The sequence below is a fragment of the Penicillium expansum genome (genome assembly GCF_000769745.1).
Source record: "Penicillium expansum strain MD-8 chromosome Unknown contig276, whole genome shotgun sequence".
In the NCBI taxonomy this organism is placed as follows: domain Eukaryota; kingdom Fungi; phylum Ascomycota; class Eurotiomycetes; order Eurotiales; family Aspergillaceae; genus Penicillium; species Penicillium expansum.
The window spans coordinates 110,948-126,554 of NW_015971413.1; the positions used below are offsets into that span (position 1 = coordinate 110,948).

The 15,607-nt window shown below is 50.2% G+C and overlaps 9 protein-coding genes across 9 annotated transcripts; 7 read left to right on the plus strand and 2 right to left on the minus strand.

Moving 5' to 3' along the window:
* Positions 1-243: 243 nt before the first annotated feature.
* Positions 244-1,912, plus strand: PEX2_083320 (dolichyl-diphosphooligosaccharide--protein glycotransferase subunit OST1; the record flags this gene model as incomplete). Its single annotated transcript, XM_016745602.1, has 3 exons — positions 244-584; positions 686-1,727; positions 1,787-1,912. 3 exons carry the CDS (start codon positions 244-246, stop codon positions 1,910-1,912), a joined length of 1,509 nt encoding a protein of 502 aa, XP_016595501.1.
* Positions 1,913-2,258: 346 nt separating this feature from the next.
* Positions 2,259-3,053, plus strand: PEX2_083330 (uncharacterized protein; the record flags this gene model as incomplete). Its single annotated transcript, XM_016745603.1, has 1 exon — positions 2,259-3,053. The coding sequence occupies one exon, from the start codon at positions 2,259-2,261 to the stop codon at positions 3,051-3,053; it is 795 nt and encodes a 264-aa protein (XP_016595502.1).
* A 359-nt stretch (positions 3,054-3,412) lies between these two features.
* Positions 3,413-5,964, minus strand: cef1 (putative cell division control protein (Cdc5); the record flags this gene model as incomplete). The annotated part of the gene is made up of 4 exons (XM_016745604.1): positions 3,413-5,384; positions 5,438-5,778; positions 5,851-5,884; positions 5,939-5,964. 4 exons carry the CDS (start codon positions 5,962-5,964, stop codon positions 3,413-3,415), a joined length of 2,373 nt encoding a protein of 790 aa, XP_016595503.1.
* A 308-nt stretch (positions 5,965-6,272) lies between these two features.
* Positions 6,273-7,709, plus strand: PEX2_083350 (ribosome biogenesis protein NOP53; the record flags this gene model as incomplete). Its single annotated transcript, XM_016745605.1, has 3 exons — positions 6,273-6,406; positions 6,489-7,439; positions 7,493-7,709. The coding sequence occupies 3 exons, from the start codon at positions 6,273-6,275 to the stop codon at positions 7,707-7,709; spliced, it is 1,302 nt and encodes a 433-aa protein (XP_016595504.1).
* Positions 7,710-8,055: 346 nt separating this feature from the next.
* rex4 (putative 3'-5' exonuclease) lies at positions 8,056-9,021 on the plus strand (the record flags this gene model as incomplete). The annotated part of the gene is made up of 2 exons (XM_016745606.1): positions 8,056-8,336; positions 8,418-9,021. 2 exons carry the CDS (start codon positions 8,056-8,058, stop codon positions 9,019-9,021), a joined length of 885 nt encoding a protein of 294 aa, XP_016595505.1.
* Positions 9,022-9,478: 457 nt separating this feature from the next.
* On the plus strand, positions 9,479-10,241 carry PEX2_083370 (ribonuclease H2 subunit C; the record flags this gene model as incomplete). Its single annotated transcript, XM_016745607.1, has 4 exons — positions 9,479-9,641; positions 9,725-9,799; positions 9,890-10,107; positions 10,191-10,241. The coding sequence occupies 4 exons, from the start codon at positions 9,479-9,481 to the stop codon at positions 10,239-10,241; spliced, it is 507 nt and encodes a 168-aa protein (XP_016595506.1).
* A 427-nt stretch (positions 10,242-10,668) lies between these two features.
* PEX2_083380 (putative mRNA decapping hydrolase) lies at positions 10,669-11,812 on the plus strand (the record flags this gene model as incomplete). The annotated part of the gene is made up of 3 exons (XM_016745608.1): positions 10,669-10,750; positions 10,809-11,489; positions 11,571-11,812. The coding sequence occupies 3 exons, from the start codon at positions 10,669-10,671 to the stop codon at positions 11,810-11,812; spliced, it is 1,005 nt and encodes a 334-aa protein (XP_016595507.1).
* A 217-nt stretch (positions 11,813-12,029) lies between these two features.
* PEX2_083390 (putative integral membrane protein) lies at positions 12,030-13,442 on the minus strand (the record flags this gene model as incomplete). The annotated part of the gene is made up of 3 exons (XM_016745609.1): positions 12,030-12,490; positions 12,560-13,196; positions 13,290-13,442. The coding sequence occupies 3 exons, from the start codon at positions 13,440-13,442 to the stop codon at positions 12,030-12,032; spliced, it is 1,251 nt and encodes a 416-aa protein (XP_016595508.1).
* Positions 13,443-14,678: 1,236 nt separating this feature from the next.
* PEX2_083400 (ubiquitin carboxyl-terminal hydrolase) lies at positions 14,679-15,500 on the plus strand (the record flags this gene model as incomplete). The annotated part of the gene is made up of 2 exons (XM_016745610.1): positions 14,679-14,727; positions 14,800-15,500. 2 exons carry the CDS (start codon positions 14,679-14,681, stop codon positions 15,498-15,500), a joined length of 750 nt encoding a protein of 249 aa, XP_016595509.1.
* Between the last annotated feature and the right edge of the window lie 107 nt (positions 15,501-15,607).

Genomic DNA, 15,607 nt, shown 5'->3' on the forward strand with positions numbered 1-15,607 from the left:
AATATGCAAGAAGTAAAGATGCAAGATGAGGAGAACTGAGGAGAAGCGTCCGAGATCAACTAGGCCCTTATCAGAGATAAGCCGGAGTGCGCGATGTGGCCGCTTCGGCGACCCTAGTATACAATGGGGACCACGTATCATCAGCTTCGCAAGCTTCCCAAGGTTCATCGACCAGACACAATCACAACTTGGATTCTTGAACCTTTTGAACCTTGGAGAAATTGTGTCCTCCAGGTACTCAGGATGAGGTTTTTCACCGCCACAGTGCTCGGGCTACTCGCGCCCAGCCTGTGCGCCGCAACCAACCTTACTACGCCTAGTCGATTGGATCTTCCGTCCGGCTTCAAACCCCCGCAGGTTTTCAAAAACACAAATTTGGTTCGGAATACCAATTTGGAAAAGAGCTATGTGCGGGAAACAATCAATGTTGTTGTGGAGAATGTCGACAAGAAGCCCCAGAACGACTACTACATCCCCTTCCCTGCCGATGTGTTCGACCGTATTGGAGGCTTCGAAGTGAGGGATAAGAAGGCCCCGGAGAAGGGACGCTTCGACGTGGACTATACTGAAGCTGTATCATCTGAGTGAGTATCAATTGGGAGGCCAATGGCGATGTCAGGGGTCTGGCCTTGTAATGGGCGAGGCACATACACCGTTACACGAATTCTAACATCAATTGAAACAGCGGCAACCAATACTTCGTCGTTCACCTTCCCGAGCCTCTGGCACCGAAGTCGCAAGTTACCCTTGGAATTTCGTACTCGGTACTTTCCTCTCTTAGCCCGCTTCCCGCAACCATCGGACAGGCGGACAAGCAATACCTCACCTACTCCTTCTCCGCTTATATGCCATCCGCCTACACGACAGATACACAGAAGACCAAGTTGAAGTTCCCCAGTACCAATGTGCCGGATTACACAACCACTGATGGACTCAAGACCGGCTCGGACCCCGAGCGCAAGGGCGCCACATACACCTACGGTCCGTACAACACGGCTAAGGTGGCCCCTGGCACCGAGCACCCAATTACCGTCCGCTACGAGTTCACTAAGCCCGTAATCACCGTGAACCTTTTGGAGCGTGACTTGGAGGTCTCGCACTGGGGCGGCAACCTTGCAACTGAGGAACGGTACTGGCTGCGTAACAACGGCTCGGAGCTGACCAAACAGTTCTCGCGTGTCGATTGGACACTCACCACCTACCAGAAAGCGCCTACCTCCGCGGTTCGTGAGCTGACATATCCGCTTCTGCCCGGCTCCGTCGACCCTTACTTCATTGACGATATCGGCAATGTCTCGACCAGCCGCTACCGTCCGAGTGTTGGTAAGAGCGCGGGTAACTTGGAGCTGAAGCCCCGCTACCCGATCTTTGGAGGCTGGAACTACAGCTTCCGTATTGGATGGAACAATGACCTTGCTTCATTCCTGCGCCGTGCCGCGGGTGCTGACTCCGACTCCTATGTCCTCAAGGCCCCGCTCATTGAGGGACCTAAGATGGCCGAGGGCATCCAGTATGAGCGTGTTATTGTACGCGTTGTTCTCCCCGAAGGTGCTCACAATGTCCGCTTCGAGATCCTTGAGGGAAAAAACAGCAATGGCCTTCCTGGTGCAAACCACATTCACGCTCGCGTGAGCTCTCTCAAGACCTACATGGATACTCTGGGCCGGACCACCTTGACCCTGGAGGTTGACAGTCTGACCGACGAAGCGCGTGACTCCAAGTTCGTGGTAAGTATTGATCTATATTGTCATTTGTTCACCTCACAGTTATGCTAATTTGCCATTAGGTCACGTACGATCACTCCATGATCGATGCCCTGCGCAAGCCTTTCACCCTCTTCGCGGGTCTGCTCACAGTCTTTGTCGCTGCCTGGGGCATTGGAAAGATTGATGTCAGCATCAAGAAGCGGTGAACTGCGTGAAATGGGTTCATATCAAGTATCATATTGTCACTTCTCTATAGTCGTTTCCAAGGGATGTCACCAATCGACTTGTATGTTTACAATGTTTTCCCAGATTCCCCTCCCAGCTTTCTCAGTTTCCTTCCAAGCTCTCGTGTAATCTTCCAGTTAGAGTCGCTCCTTCCTCTGGACGTACTGGACGTACTTGCCTACTTGGATATGTACATACACCATCAGATCGTAATTGTAAAACCTTTCCGACTCTTCACTTGTCCAGGTATTTCCCTCATTCTACCTCTCCCATTCCATCATCCCTCATCCCCCATTTCCTCATTCTCTGCACATTTCATCCTCAGCAATGCTTCAAATCAAGGAATCACCGGGCAAACCTCGTCCACCCCCCGTCGACGACAACACCACCCAAGATTCCCCATCCAAACTAAGCCTGTCTTCCACCCGCAACCCCCTCGGCCCAGTGGTCGTCTTCATCGCCCGAGCCTCAAGCCCGGTGGACCACAACTACCCGAAAGCCGCAATGAACAGCAACCAAATGCACCAATACCTACGCTCACTGCTGATAATCACCGCCGCCGAGCACCGCAAGCGATTCGGACTCCTAGGTCTCCGTCCCCACAAGATGCAGACAATAATCCAACCCGCCCCCAGCCGAATCTCATCCGTCAGTCGAGTCGGAAAGTTCCTGGGCATGGCACTCGAGGAGGCACGCGCGTCCAAGAACGAGTGTATCTTCGTCCTGCACGGCTGGGATGGCTGGACAACCGACAAGATGACCATCGCGGACCTCTGCGAGCAGTTCCGCGACGTCCCTTTCTCTCTCCATGTTTATGCAAACCGGGGAGACCCTCGTGATTTCTTTGAGGTCAATGCTCACAAGGTCAATGCCTATTTCAGACACCAGGTTGCTGCAAATGATCCGAGTATTGTTGGTGATCGTTCGACGGCGCTTTACATTCGCATCCTGGAGACTCTGCCTACCTTGCAATATGCCAGGTATTACCCTGTTCTTTCGGCAACGGAAAGGGAGAACCTTGCCAAATACGATAAGCGGTTCGTTGGGATTTATGAGGAGGACGAACCTGAGGCTCCAAAGCTTGAAGTTGCAAATTCTGATGCTCCAAAGCCCGGAGTTTGATATGGCATCGGTAAGTACAAATAGTAATGCTTGGGTTGCATCTATACAAATGGATCTTAACTTTATATTTCTTGTGTAGTTTGATATTTCCAGAAGGATCTACGAAACATGACATTGACTCATGGAAACGAGGCTGGAGAGGCCCTGGGCCGTTAACAAGTCGGAGGCTATCAATTGACCAAGGAGCTAAATCAATATCAAATCTTTATCAAACTGTTCATGGCACACCATTATTGGATATGTCAGGGATATCTTCAAGTAAACAACCGCGTACGGTTCGTCAAATTAGACTGAGGTAGTAATTGTACAGAAGAGCAAGATATTGTGGTCATGACGCAGAACAAAAAAAGGCAAACTACCTAGTGCCATCCATTGACCATACCCGTCCCAGCAAGAAGTTCATCAAGCTCATCTTTTCGGCTCTTGTACAAATCCTGAGCCTCTCGCTCACGGCGCATAACAAACGATACTGCGTCGCGGAGTCTCTCAAGTCGCCGGCTCACAGCCGACTCCTCGGAGATCTGGAGTGTACGGAAAGCGTCCAGCTCATTTTCAGCAGCGGGCAAAGCAGCACCAGCCTCCAAAATCTTCGACCGCAGCGTCTTAGCACGGTTCTGGTATCCGCCGTAGTGCAAAGAAAGCTTCTTTTCAAGCTTGTTTCCACGCTCGGCGGTAGCAAAGAGGGATGTTTGAACAGTCTCGAAGGCCGCATTCATGCGTTGTTCTTCTTGGAAGAAATCCTGCTCGTCATCCTCGTAATTTTCAAGACCGGGCAAAGACTTGGCGCGAGCTGACGACCAGCCGTCGTCGAATTTTTCTTGCCATTCCGACTGCTGCGCTTCGGTGGAAGCAATCTCGGCGGCAATGGTAGCTCGTGCTGCGTCCAAGAACCGGTCATCTAAATGGCTTAACTTTGGTGCTTGGCCCTTGACCTGCGCGTCGGGGACAGGGAATTTGCGAGAGTCGTGTGCGATTAGGATAGCAGCTTCGTTGGCAATCAGGCCTTCGATGGTGTCGGTGACCTTGGAGGCACGTTGCAACAGAGCGTTTAGATCCAGAACGGCGGGGCGAGGTAGGCCTCGCTGGTAAACTTGTGATTGACGCTTGAATTCAGCCTTGGCGGCCTTCTCCCGTGCCTCGTTGTTACGACGATCGCGCTCGGACGCATCCTCTTCGCTGATCTCCTCAGATATGGTGGGCTCAGCGGTCTCAGATGGAGTATCAAAGTCCCACTGTGATTCTTTGGGCTTGGGAAGCGAGGCCAGCTTGCTACGCATCTGTTGGCGAGTGAAGTTCTCGTGCATTTTAATGTCTCGGGGCGTGCTGCCAATGAGCTGGCCACCCTCTCCCTCGCGGTTCAGAGCTAGATGGTCTCGCGGGGTGCGCAAAGGCGTAGCACCGACCCCAACACCACCAGGCATAGGCGTTGCACCCATGCCATTCGCCTGGCGGAATGGCGTGGCCATGGGGTTGGGAGTGACAATCGCTTGCCGCCGAGGAGCAATCCCATCAAATCCAGTTGATGAGCTGCCCTCGTGGAGAGGTGTGTTTTCCCCTCCCAGCAGGGAAGACTGAGTTTCGGTCAAAGCTCGAATGTTCTTGATTTCGTTGGCAATGCGATCCTCCTCGGGGGCAGCCCGCGGGGTTCTGATAGGAGTTCCTCCAACAATAGTCGAGTAATTTCCAAGGAGTTCCCGAGTGCCTGCCTCATCCGAGCTCATTCGACTGGCTTTATCCCCAGCCATTCCCATTTTGATAATATCTTCCATTTCGCTTTCGCTGACCTGCGGTGCTGGCAAGTTCAGTCCCCGACGCTTGCTGCTCTGTTCAGCCTCGCGAATCTTCTGCATCTGACCTGCTCGTGCGGCTGCAGCTGAGGCGGCTGAGGCGCCGCTTTTATCGTTCTTGCGCTTCTTGCGCTCTGCATCATCGTCTTGGTCCCCCTTTCTCTTATTTGCGAGTTGCTGCTTCCGAGGATCAAATGCTTCTCGTTGCCGTTCATTCTGATCTTTCTCTTCAATTGTATCGTAGAATCCAGGAGCAGCTGGCTTTTCGAAGGGAATGTCTGCATTGTAATCCATTTGACCGGGCTTCCGCGTGACAACTTTGACGTTGATACCAGCATTCTTAAGTTCGCGGCGCTTCTGGAGAACGGCCAGTCGACGTGACTCTTCTAATTGACGCTCTCGGGCCTTTCGCTTGGCCTTTTTACCCTGTGTGTTTGCGAGACGAGCACGCGCTTCGCTCAGCATTTCTTTCTCATCTTCATCCAGATCGATAGTGTCGGGACGGGCAGGCTTGGACTCAGGGTCGGGATCGAGTTCACCGGGTCTAAAATCCATCAGCAACACGAATATCATGATCTTTAAAAAAAATTCACGTACCGTAGGCGGCGGACATCGTCCGCACTGGGGGCGGCGCTCTCCTCGCCGGGTCCTCCCAGACCAAGCTCGTCATTTTCGCGGGATTCAGCTTCATCCAAAAGCTTTTGGTAGCGTTCAAGACATTGTGTGGCAGTGCGCCCAACGATGGGAGCAATTGTGCGCCATTGCGTGGGCATCAGCTTCGCAAGGTGGAGCAGTTTCTCATCCTCTTCCCGCGACCACTCGACTTTGCGAATACCAGGGTCCAACCATTCAATCCAGCGCGCCTTGCATTGCTTTGGGGTTTTCCGTGCGAGCAGAGAAGAGACTCGAGCCCACTGGTTGAGACCATATTTGGAAACCTGCGATCGAGTCAGTTTTTGTCCCGTGAAACATTGGCTAGAGAGGTTCCTAGCCAGTCAAAAATAACATACAGCTGCCCGAAGCACTTCATCCTCAATATTGGTCCTAATAGTATATTAGCACGAAAGCTCGTGGGCGGGTTCCAATGGTGGCACTTACCAGACACCTCCTTTGACGACAGGCATGGCGTGCGATCGCGCTAAGCGCAGTGTCAAACCGTCGAAAAGCGATAGTAAAAGATCAAGGGTGCCACCAGAAAGATGGAAAATGAAAACCCACTGGTGTACAGGGAGTTCACGCGCCGTAAGTGATGACAGCTTGAAGTGGAAGAAAAGCGAGTTCGCAGCCAAGCGCGGTAAACGTGGTAGCCGCGATCACCGCCCCCGCGCGTGCTGAGATAAGCAGACCCAGAATTTTTTTTGGACCAGAAAAAAAGATAAGCCAATATTTTCATACTATCATCGTTGACTGTCTGTCTCAGTTGTTTTCCACAATGTCGACCTCAGTGGATGCCCCCCAGCAATTCAAGCAAACTTCCCGTAAGGGCAAGAAGGCGTGGCGCAAGAATGTCGATATCACCGCCGTGCAGGAGGGTTTGCGCGAGCTGAAGGACGCCGAGATCACAGGGTAGGCCTATCTTTGCTCTCTTTTCTTTTTTTTTTTTTGCTCCTTAAATTTGAATTGAGATTCTAACTATTCTCTCCGCCAGTGGTCTTATCTCCGAAAAGCCTTCCGATGAACTTTTCGTTCTCGATACTGTCGGTAATGAAGAGGTGCGCAAGTCTATCGCCAGAAAGCAAAAGAAGCCCCTCAAGTCAGACGAGATCCTTGCCCAGCGGTCGAAGATCCCCGCCCTGGATGGCCGGAAGCGTGTAAACCCGAATGTCACCGATGGAGTCATTGAGCCGAAGACGAAGAAGCCCAAGAGCGACTGGGTTAGCCAAAAGGAATATCTCCGCCTGAAGCAAGTAGCAAAGGAGGGAAACCCTCTGGGAAAGAAGACCGACAATGAGTTCTACGATCCGTGGGCGGAAGATGCCGAACCCACGCTCACGTACGACGACCCTCGCTTTGATTTCCTGCAGAAGCCCAAGCCCAAGGTTGAGCCGGTCACATTAAAACACGCCCCGATCTCGCTTGCTGCCAACGGAAAGCCCATCCCCTCTGTTAAGATGCCGCACGCCGGAACCAGTTACAACCCTGTATTCGAAGAATGGGACAAACTATTGGAGACACATGGTGCCAAGGCGGTTGAGGCCGAGAAGCGGCGATTGGAGGAGGAGGCCAAGGAAGCCGAGAAGCGGCGTCTGATTGAGGAGGCCAAGAATGACAACGGCGAAGTTAAGTCGGATGATGAGAGTGCCTGGGAGGGCTTCGAAAGCGAGTACGAGAAGTCCGAGTGGTTGAACAAGAAGCGCCCCGAGCGGAAGTCCAAGACACAGCGCAACAAGGTCATCCGACGCAAGGCAGCAGAGGGGAAAGCGAAGTGGGAGGCAGCGCGGGTAAAGAGAGATGAACAGGCCCAGCATATTCTCAAGATCACCGAGCAAATCCAGCAACGGGAGCTCGAGCGCCAGAATCAGTCAGATGCGGATGATTCTGAAGATGGTGAGGGTGATGACACTACCCTCCGCAGAAAGACCTTCGGCGGCAAGAGAGCGTACGTTATTGTTCATTTTCCATGTCGATGTTGCGACTAACAAGTTATTTTAGTGTACCCGAGCAGCCGTTGGAGCTGGTGCTTCCTGATGAGCTGCAGGATTCTCTGCGTCTCTTGAAGCCAGAAGGCAATCTCTTGGATGACCGATTCCGAACATTGATCGTTCAGGGTAAGCTCGAGTCCCGCACACCTATCACCCAGGCACGCAAGGCCAGACGACAGATCACGGAGAAGTGGGCTGCGAAGGATTTCAAGACTGGGTACGAATGATTCTGCATATTCCCTCTAAAAGCGCGTGCATTTTGTTATCTGGACATATAATGTGGTCCTAAGGTTAGATGAGTTAGGATCAGGTTTCATCTCAAATATTTTTCAAGCACTTAAAAGTGAATCGCAGTAAACATTAAACACTCAATTGAAAAGTACGCAATAGCCACATATATCGTATGTATATAAATTGCATATAGTACCTCTAATACATCTACATAGTCCTGATCAAGTCCATGTCGCTACCTGGTCAACTATCAACCCCAAAATAAAAGTGGGTCCCGAAAATTTACTTGCTTATCGCCTTTTTTTATCTTTCCCATCTTCTCTCTCACCAACAGAACACAGAATGGACAAGACAGCGCTTTCCAGTAATTGGAAGAAGCTGCAGGCGACATTCAAGAAAGATCCCACTGTCAAGCGCAAGCCCTCCGACCGCGAATCTGGAGATGGCATCGTGAAGAAACGCAAGTTGACAGAGAAGCAAAAGCCATATAACCAAGACGCCAAACCAACCCTCAAGCGCAAGAGAATGTCTGATAAGAAAGAGACTGGCGATTCAGCCGATGCATCCGCTCCAAAGATCGAGACGAGTTCACGTCACAAGGAAAATGAAGGCCGTTCATCAAGGTAAGTGCTAGATCACAGATCGTATAGGCATACTATTTGGACTTGCCCTTCCGCTATCAGCTACTAACTATCCATCTCTAGCGCCGAACTAGGAAAATATGTCGCAATGGATTGTGAAATGGTGGGCGTCGGACCAAACCCCGACAACGACTCTGCACTTGCCCGCGTCAGTGTCGTGAACTTCAACGGCGACCAAATATACGATTCCTACGTGCGCCCGAAGGAGATGGTCACAGACTGGCGCACGCATGTGAGCGGAATTGCCCCGAAACACATGGTGGAGGCGCGAACCCTTGAGCACGTCCAAAAAGAAATTGCAGATATCATGAAGGACCGCATTCTCGTCGGTCATGCCGTCAGCAATGATTTGGACGCTCTTCTCCTCAGTCATCCCAAGCGCGACATCCGAGACACGAGCAAGCATGCACCATATCGGAGGATCGCGGGTGGTGGATCACCACGTTTGAAGATGTTGGCTGAGGAGTTCTTGGGAATCACGATCCAGGAAGGAGCGCATTCTAGTGTGGAAGATGCTCGGGCTACTATGGCTTTGTATCGTCGGGAGAAGGATGCGTTTGAGCGGGAACACTTGAAGAAATGGCCTGCTCGCATGCTTGCCGACACTAGGGAGAAGGGCGAGGGCCAGAAAAAGAAGAAGAAGAAGAAGACCACACGCAAGCGTTGATGTGGTTGAATATTCGATATAGCTTTCGAAGAGACATGCTTAGATACTCTGTACATGTATACCCCGATCATTGCCAATTGAATTGTTTTGCATTTCCACGAGGATTTAGAAGTCTTTAATATTTTTTACTTTGCGAATTCAAATGCAGTGAAACATCGACAATATACTTGTAGAGATAGCTATGTAAGTAGATTTTCTGTAATCGTCGATCCCATCGAATTTCCACTTAACGCGGAGAACGGGAGAACGCGTCGCGCCTCACCTCCGATCTTTTGCAAGAATCAGCGCAACCACCTAAGACCGCAGAACCCAGGCAATACCTCTCTAATTTCAGAGCTCAACGATATAAGAATCAACTGGCAACCAATTGATCCCAGCAAATATCCTGGATTGCACCGTTACTTCCCCGCTAGCCCTCACACCAGAATATCAGTTCTCGACGGGAGCAACCGACACAATGCCCGACATGTACACTATCCAGCCCTGCTCAAAGGCGAGCTCACAATCTGGAGAGAAAGACTCGACTCTACAATGTACACCAAATATCATTCCTTGCCGGGTTCACCACGACGGACCAATTGATTCGTTGGATCGGTATTGGACAGTGAAAGACGAAAAAGGTATGCAAGACAGACAGCTCTGGCCGGAGAAAAGCTAGCTCGACTATTGTACAAATAAAAACTAACATCTCATTGATATCCAGATAACACACAAACGGCACATTTCCGCGGACGCAAACTTCGAGGTCGGCGCGTCGCCCTTCCTGATGGCTATCAAGGTATGAGAGAATGACCAAATGAGCTCTCCGGAAATATACAAACGGCAACTGAATCATAATTGGCTGACTCTATACCATTGAAATATATAGGTGTAGTTGCAACACCCACAGATCGTGTGTTACCTGCAGCTCAACAGGCAGACAGTGACGGTGCCGAGGATGCAGAGGCTGAGCCTGAGGAACCAGTGAAGATTATGGAGGTGCAGTCAACCTTTGATGAGTTTGTAGTATGGGGGCATGAGGCTCTTCCTGCGGCAGATGACACTTTTGTCAAGGGAGTTGAGGAGTGGTTGCAATTCGCGGACGCGGTATGTTTTCTTCCCCTCCAATCATGGCAGCATGTTCTATTTGGATGCTTTTTTGCTTTGGTTCTTTTCTGATTGTCTATCAGATGCATACAACCCCACCAGCAGCGACGAATGGGAAGGAGACTACTGCTTGAGGAAGAGTTGTTGGGTTAGAATGGAGTTGATGGGGGCTTTTTGTGGATTCCAGGCTGTATACCAATGCATATGATAGCATAATACTGTGATATGCACTTAATTTTGCTTGAAATTGAGTACCGGAAACTCCTGATGCCCATCATCGAATAAGAACTATGTGTTGAAGAAGGCTTGGGCATGTATTTGGGTCAAGGCGTTCAACGGATACCCTTAGGGCTCAATGTGTAAGGATATGAAAACAACTCTGGAGTCTGTAGTATTATGTAGATCGGTTCTAGTAAAACGAATTCTTGGGCCATTGCAACAGAATCCATCTCATAGATCTACACCAAAACGACAAGCCTGACCGCCCCACCTGATAAAGCTGGATAAACCGTACAGAGCATCTTGAACTTCCCTACAACCCAGCATTGAAAGCCTCCAAATATGGCAGACTCTTCAGAAACCGACAAGATCGCCCCAGAGGCCCTAATCACCAAATTCCAAGTGAGCAAGCTCCTCAAACAAGGTCCGACTCACCCATCCCCCACCCCCGCAATCAAAAGACTAAAAGAAACCCCCTCCAGACCAAAACGGCCGAAGAATCGTCCTCCTAGGCACAATCGACAACACGCAAGGTATCTTAACAGCCGAACGAGCCGCCTTCGCAACCGAATCCCTCGCGATCCTCCAAGCCTTCCACGCCGCAATCTCCCGAATCAACAACCTAGGCGACAACGATATCTACCGGTGGTACCTTGCCTCCTCAAGCGGCAACAACAATGACCCAACCCCCGCCGAAGCATCTGCCAACCCGCAGCAAGACCTCAAACTCAACCTCATCTGGCCCTGCACCGCCCAACACATCAAGAAGTACTCGGACCAGCAGTTGCGCATGGTAACAGAGACGGCGGAGATATACCGCACACACGTGCGGCCATACATGCAAGCCAAGCGCGAGGAAGGACGTCTGAACTGGGTGTTTAATATTCTGGAGGGCAGGACTGAGCAGGAAGATGTGATTCTACGGGACGAGGGACACGGGCCTGAAGATGGGTTTTTGATGTTGCCTGATTTGAATTGGGATCGGAAGAGTATGGGGTCCCTGCATTTGTTGGCTTTAGTGCAGAGGAGGGATATTTGGAGTTTGAGGGATCTGAAGAAGAGTTTTGTGCCTTGGTTGAAGTATTTAAGGGAGAGGGTGCTTGAAGCTACGGTTTCTATGTATCCTGCTTTGGAGGAGGATCAGATTAAGCTTTATGTCCATTGTGAGTTGTTGGAGATACTATTGCGCTGTATTGTGTTCCATTGGATATTGGATGGTGTTTTGCTGACTTTGACTATCGCAGATCAACCGACTTACTACCATTTCCATATCCATGTTGTCAATGTTATGCTCGAAGCTGGTGCAACTCAGGCAACGGGTAAGGCTTTTGGACTGGAGAACTTGATCTCGCAGCTTGAGACTTTGTCGGGAGATGGGGATGCTAGTCTGGCTGATGTTGATTTGACATACTACCTGGGTGAAGCTAGTGAACTGTGGACGGATATTTTCAAGCCGTTGAAGCAGGGAAAGCAGCCTGGTCAATAGGGGGGAGCTGTTTGAGACCATCTCAGATACATGTTGACGAAAGGTTCTAATGACTGAATGAATCAAATACAACCCATTCTTCACGGCTAAAACGCTGTACATCTAACTACGACTCTCGTCCCTGCTACTATACAACCCCGGAAAAGAAGTAATTAATGATAGTAAAATATTAATATATACATATTTTTATAAAAAGTCATATCTATACGTTGGTCAATTATACATGTTCCCTTACAATTATCCCTTCGGGATCATCCCTTTCCGTTGTAGTCTGTGTGACCTCAAACGTGCGATGAATCCCCAACCCCAGATCAGGCAACCGAGGCGAGGGCCGATCAATAGTCAACCTCTCCTCGCTGTTACTCGGGCTCGTGCTATAGGTATCATCAGGGTCCCTCTGGCTCTGGATAGTCGTGACAGTGACCGCAAGCTTATCCGGTCTCAGGCGAGACTGCCCGCTCTCGTCGAGCGAGCCTAAAGGAAAAGGACGATTTTCAGCACCGCCTAACGGGCGTGAGGCAGAGCGTGAGCGTCCGCCTGGAAATCCAGAGGAGTAGTATGGGTCTGAGTGGGAGCCGGTCCAGAGGCGGAGGAGGGGTCGGAGGGTTGCGAGACTACCGGCTGTAATGCCGAGGCCTGCTTCGACGTTGGACCAGATGGCGATTTGGTATGTTGCGTCTAGAATGAGGGAGATTTGGTTAGTTTTATTCATGTCTTGGTTTGCCATTCGGGGGAGTAGGGACGTACAGAGGAAGTCGCGGTCATAGAAGGTTTTGACAAAGGGGATACGGACGATGACGGCCGATGAAGCACTATGGAATCCCTTGTCAGTAATCTGGAAGTAGTACGGGAAACCCGAGATAAGAAACAGATAAACATACATGCAAGCCATGCCTAAAATGCCCATGACGGCGATCTTGGTCTGGCGCTTCATGTGAAGTTTGCGAACGAGGAAGATGGGCAACAAGCCGACGGTGAAATCACACAATGCGGCAAATCCGCTGTAAATGTAGGTCATGATAACGATGATCTTCATATCCATGCATGTGCCTATGATATTAGGATCATAGGCCAGCTTAGTCCAGAAGTATTCCAGTGGCCTGCACTGGAGGAGCATGAGGAACATGAAAACCAGGCCTGCTATGACAGTCAAGGCCATAACGGTATAGAGGATCCAGATGTGAATAGGTTTGATAGTGATGCGCATTAAGAAGATGCAGACGGAAATCTTGCATCCTACGGATGCGAAGCAGTAGGCGATCTCGCAGAGCCACCAGAATCTCATTGCGATCAGGCGATTTTCGACAGTGAGGCTTTCGAGCATATAGCCTGTGCCATAAATCGAGCCCCCGATCATGGTTCCACAGAACATGGCGTAGAATAACTGTGGTGAATTGAGTTTTGTTAGATCTTATCACTCCACAAAACACTTTCGGGAAGGATTCCAGATCGAAAAGGATTCAAGGATTGAACATACCAGTGCAATTACCATCATCCCATCATCCCATCCAAATGCCTTGACAATCCACCCACGCACATAGATGCGCAGCATCACCGTGATGGTAGCAATAGGTAGGAAGACCGCGGCGACGGTCTGAACCGCCGTCTTTCTTAGGTGTTCATCGGTCATATCGGCTAAAGCTTGTCATCCCTGGAAGGATTCAAGGTATGTGGGGGAGCAGGATTCTTAATAAAAGCGTTCTCCTGTCACGACCCGCAAAAAGCTACAAAATACAGGGGCAAACAAGGAAATAACTAGAGCGTTTTTGGCCCTTGGGCTGGCCAAAAATGGGGTTTTGGTTGACCGAAGAAAAGAACGCTAGGCCAACCTTGAGATGATCGACGACACGGCACGCCTCGTGGTTTTATTCGGTATAAGGTATGAATTGGGTTGAAGAAAAGCCGTTGAAATCCATTCCCCGTCGAGTGCAAATGTACGGAGTAGGGATAGATTAATTGGGCAATAGAATGGGGTGCAGGGTGTTAAAACTGCCGAACACATGTGGGAGTGAGACAAGGAACCGGATGTCACGGTATAAGGAATTCCACTAGGGTTTCAGTTCCAAGTTGGGAAGTTTTCGGCAGAAGTTTGGGAAAGCTACCAAGCTGTTGGGTCAACCGATTATAGCTTCGTATACGGAGTAACCTGGTCCCGTTTCCATTTTTTTACGAGCCCCCCGAAATTGACATGGGTCTCACGGGACATCAGTGTGCCAATCCAGTCACTGCCGGTGGACCCTCGACGTTTGCGGAAACAATGGCCGGTTTTTTTGAAGGCAGAGGTGGCGATCTCATGGTCAATCTGACGCTAACGGCGTACACTAGTTTCTTGGAAACACATAATGGCTTTCTAGGCTGCCGATAATTAGAGTTCTCCTTTTTGAAATGACGATCTTAATCCTGGTTGATAGGAGGTCAATGCAGAACTGTCAAAATGAAATTAGTCCAAAGGTTAGGTTAATATTTGAAGGTTGAAAGTGCAAACAACCCAAGATGTTGCAAACAGTTTGTAGAATGTTGGCCTTGATTTTCAGGTTACCAAATGGCATTCATAAACTCAATAAGGCAGCTAGGTATGTTGAACTTACATAATTATTTATGTTCATATTATCTAGTTATAGATAGTTATAACTAGTTAATAATTCTATTGTTATTCCTAGACCTAAAATATAAGGTGTCAAAGCTCAATTAAGGATCAATTAACGCCATGAAAGCCATGAAAGTCATTAAAGCACATGCAATTAAATTTAATATCGAAGGCCCGTAGAAAACGTGGAAGCTAATCGACCCCGCAATCCTTCCCCCCTCCCAACCCTCACCTTATCCCAAAGACATACTTACATCACGATCACCAAAATCATACACAATGGCACACGTCGATGTCCCAGCTACCCAAAAGGCCTTTGTGCCCCTAGGTCCGTCCTCACCTCAACCCCTCCCCGCTCTCTCCAAACACTCCGAAATCCCAAACTAACCCCTCACCCCAGAAAACAACCCAGAAGTAATGTCACACCTCGTGCACCAACTCGGCCTCCCCCCAACCATAGGCTTCACCGATGTATTCTCCATCGACGAACCCGACCTCCTAGCATTCGTCCCCCGCCCCTCCCAAGCCCTCCTTCTCGTCTTCCCCGTCTCACAAACCTACGAAGCCTCGCGCGAAACTGAAGATGCCTCGAAACCCACCTACACAGGCTCTGGCCCCTCCGAACCTGTAATGTGGTTCAAGCAGACTATCCGAAATGCATGCGGACTGATCGGGCTACTGCACGCTGTCTCAAACGGTGAGGCTCGGAAACATGTCATCGCTGGCTCGGATTTGGATACGTTGCTCCGGGAAGCGGAGGGACTAGAGCCGATCCAGCGTGCGGACCTACTGTATGATAGTAAGGCGTTGGAGAGTGCGCATGCTGATGCGGCGAAGCTGGGGGATACAGCGGCGCCGGCGGCAGAGGATAATGTTGATTTGCATTTCGTTGCTTTTGTTCGGGGGCTTGATGGGACGCTTTGGGAGTTGGATGGGAGGAGGAAGGGGCCTTTGGCTAGGGGAATTTTGAAGGAGGAGGAGGATGCGCTTAGTGAGGCTGCGTTGGAGTTGGGGGTTAGGAGGTTTTTGAAGATGGAGGCGCAGGGTGGGAATCCGGATTTGAGGTTTAGTTTGGTCAGTTTGGGACCTTTGTTTGATTAGAGTCTACGGGTGTATTGAGGTTGTGTTTGTTTTTTCGAGGGTTATTTCTGGATCTGGTATCCGGATAGATAGTATGTCTTTCTTGAGCTGTGCCTTGAAGGCAGTGG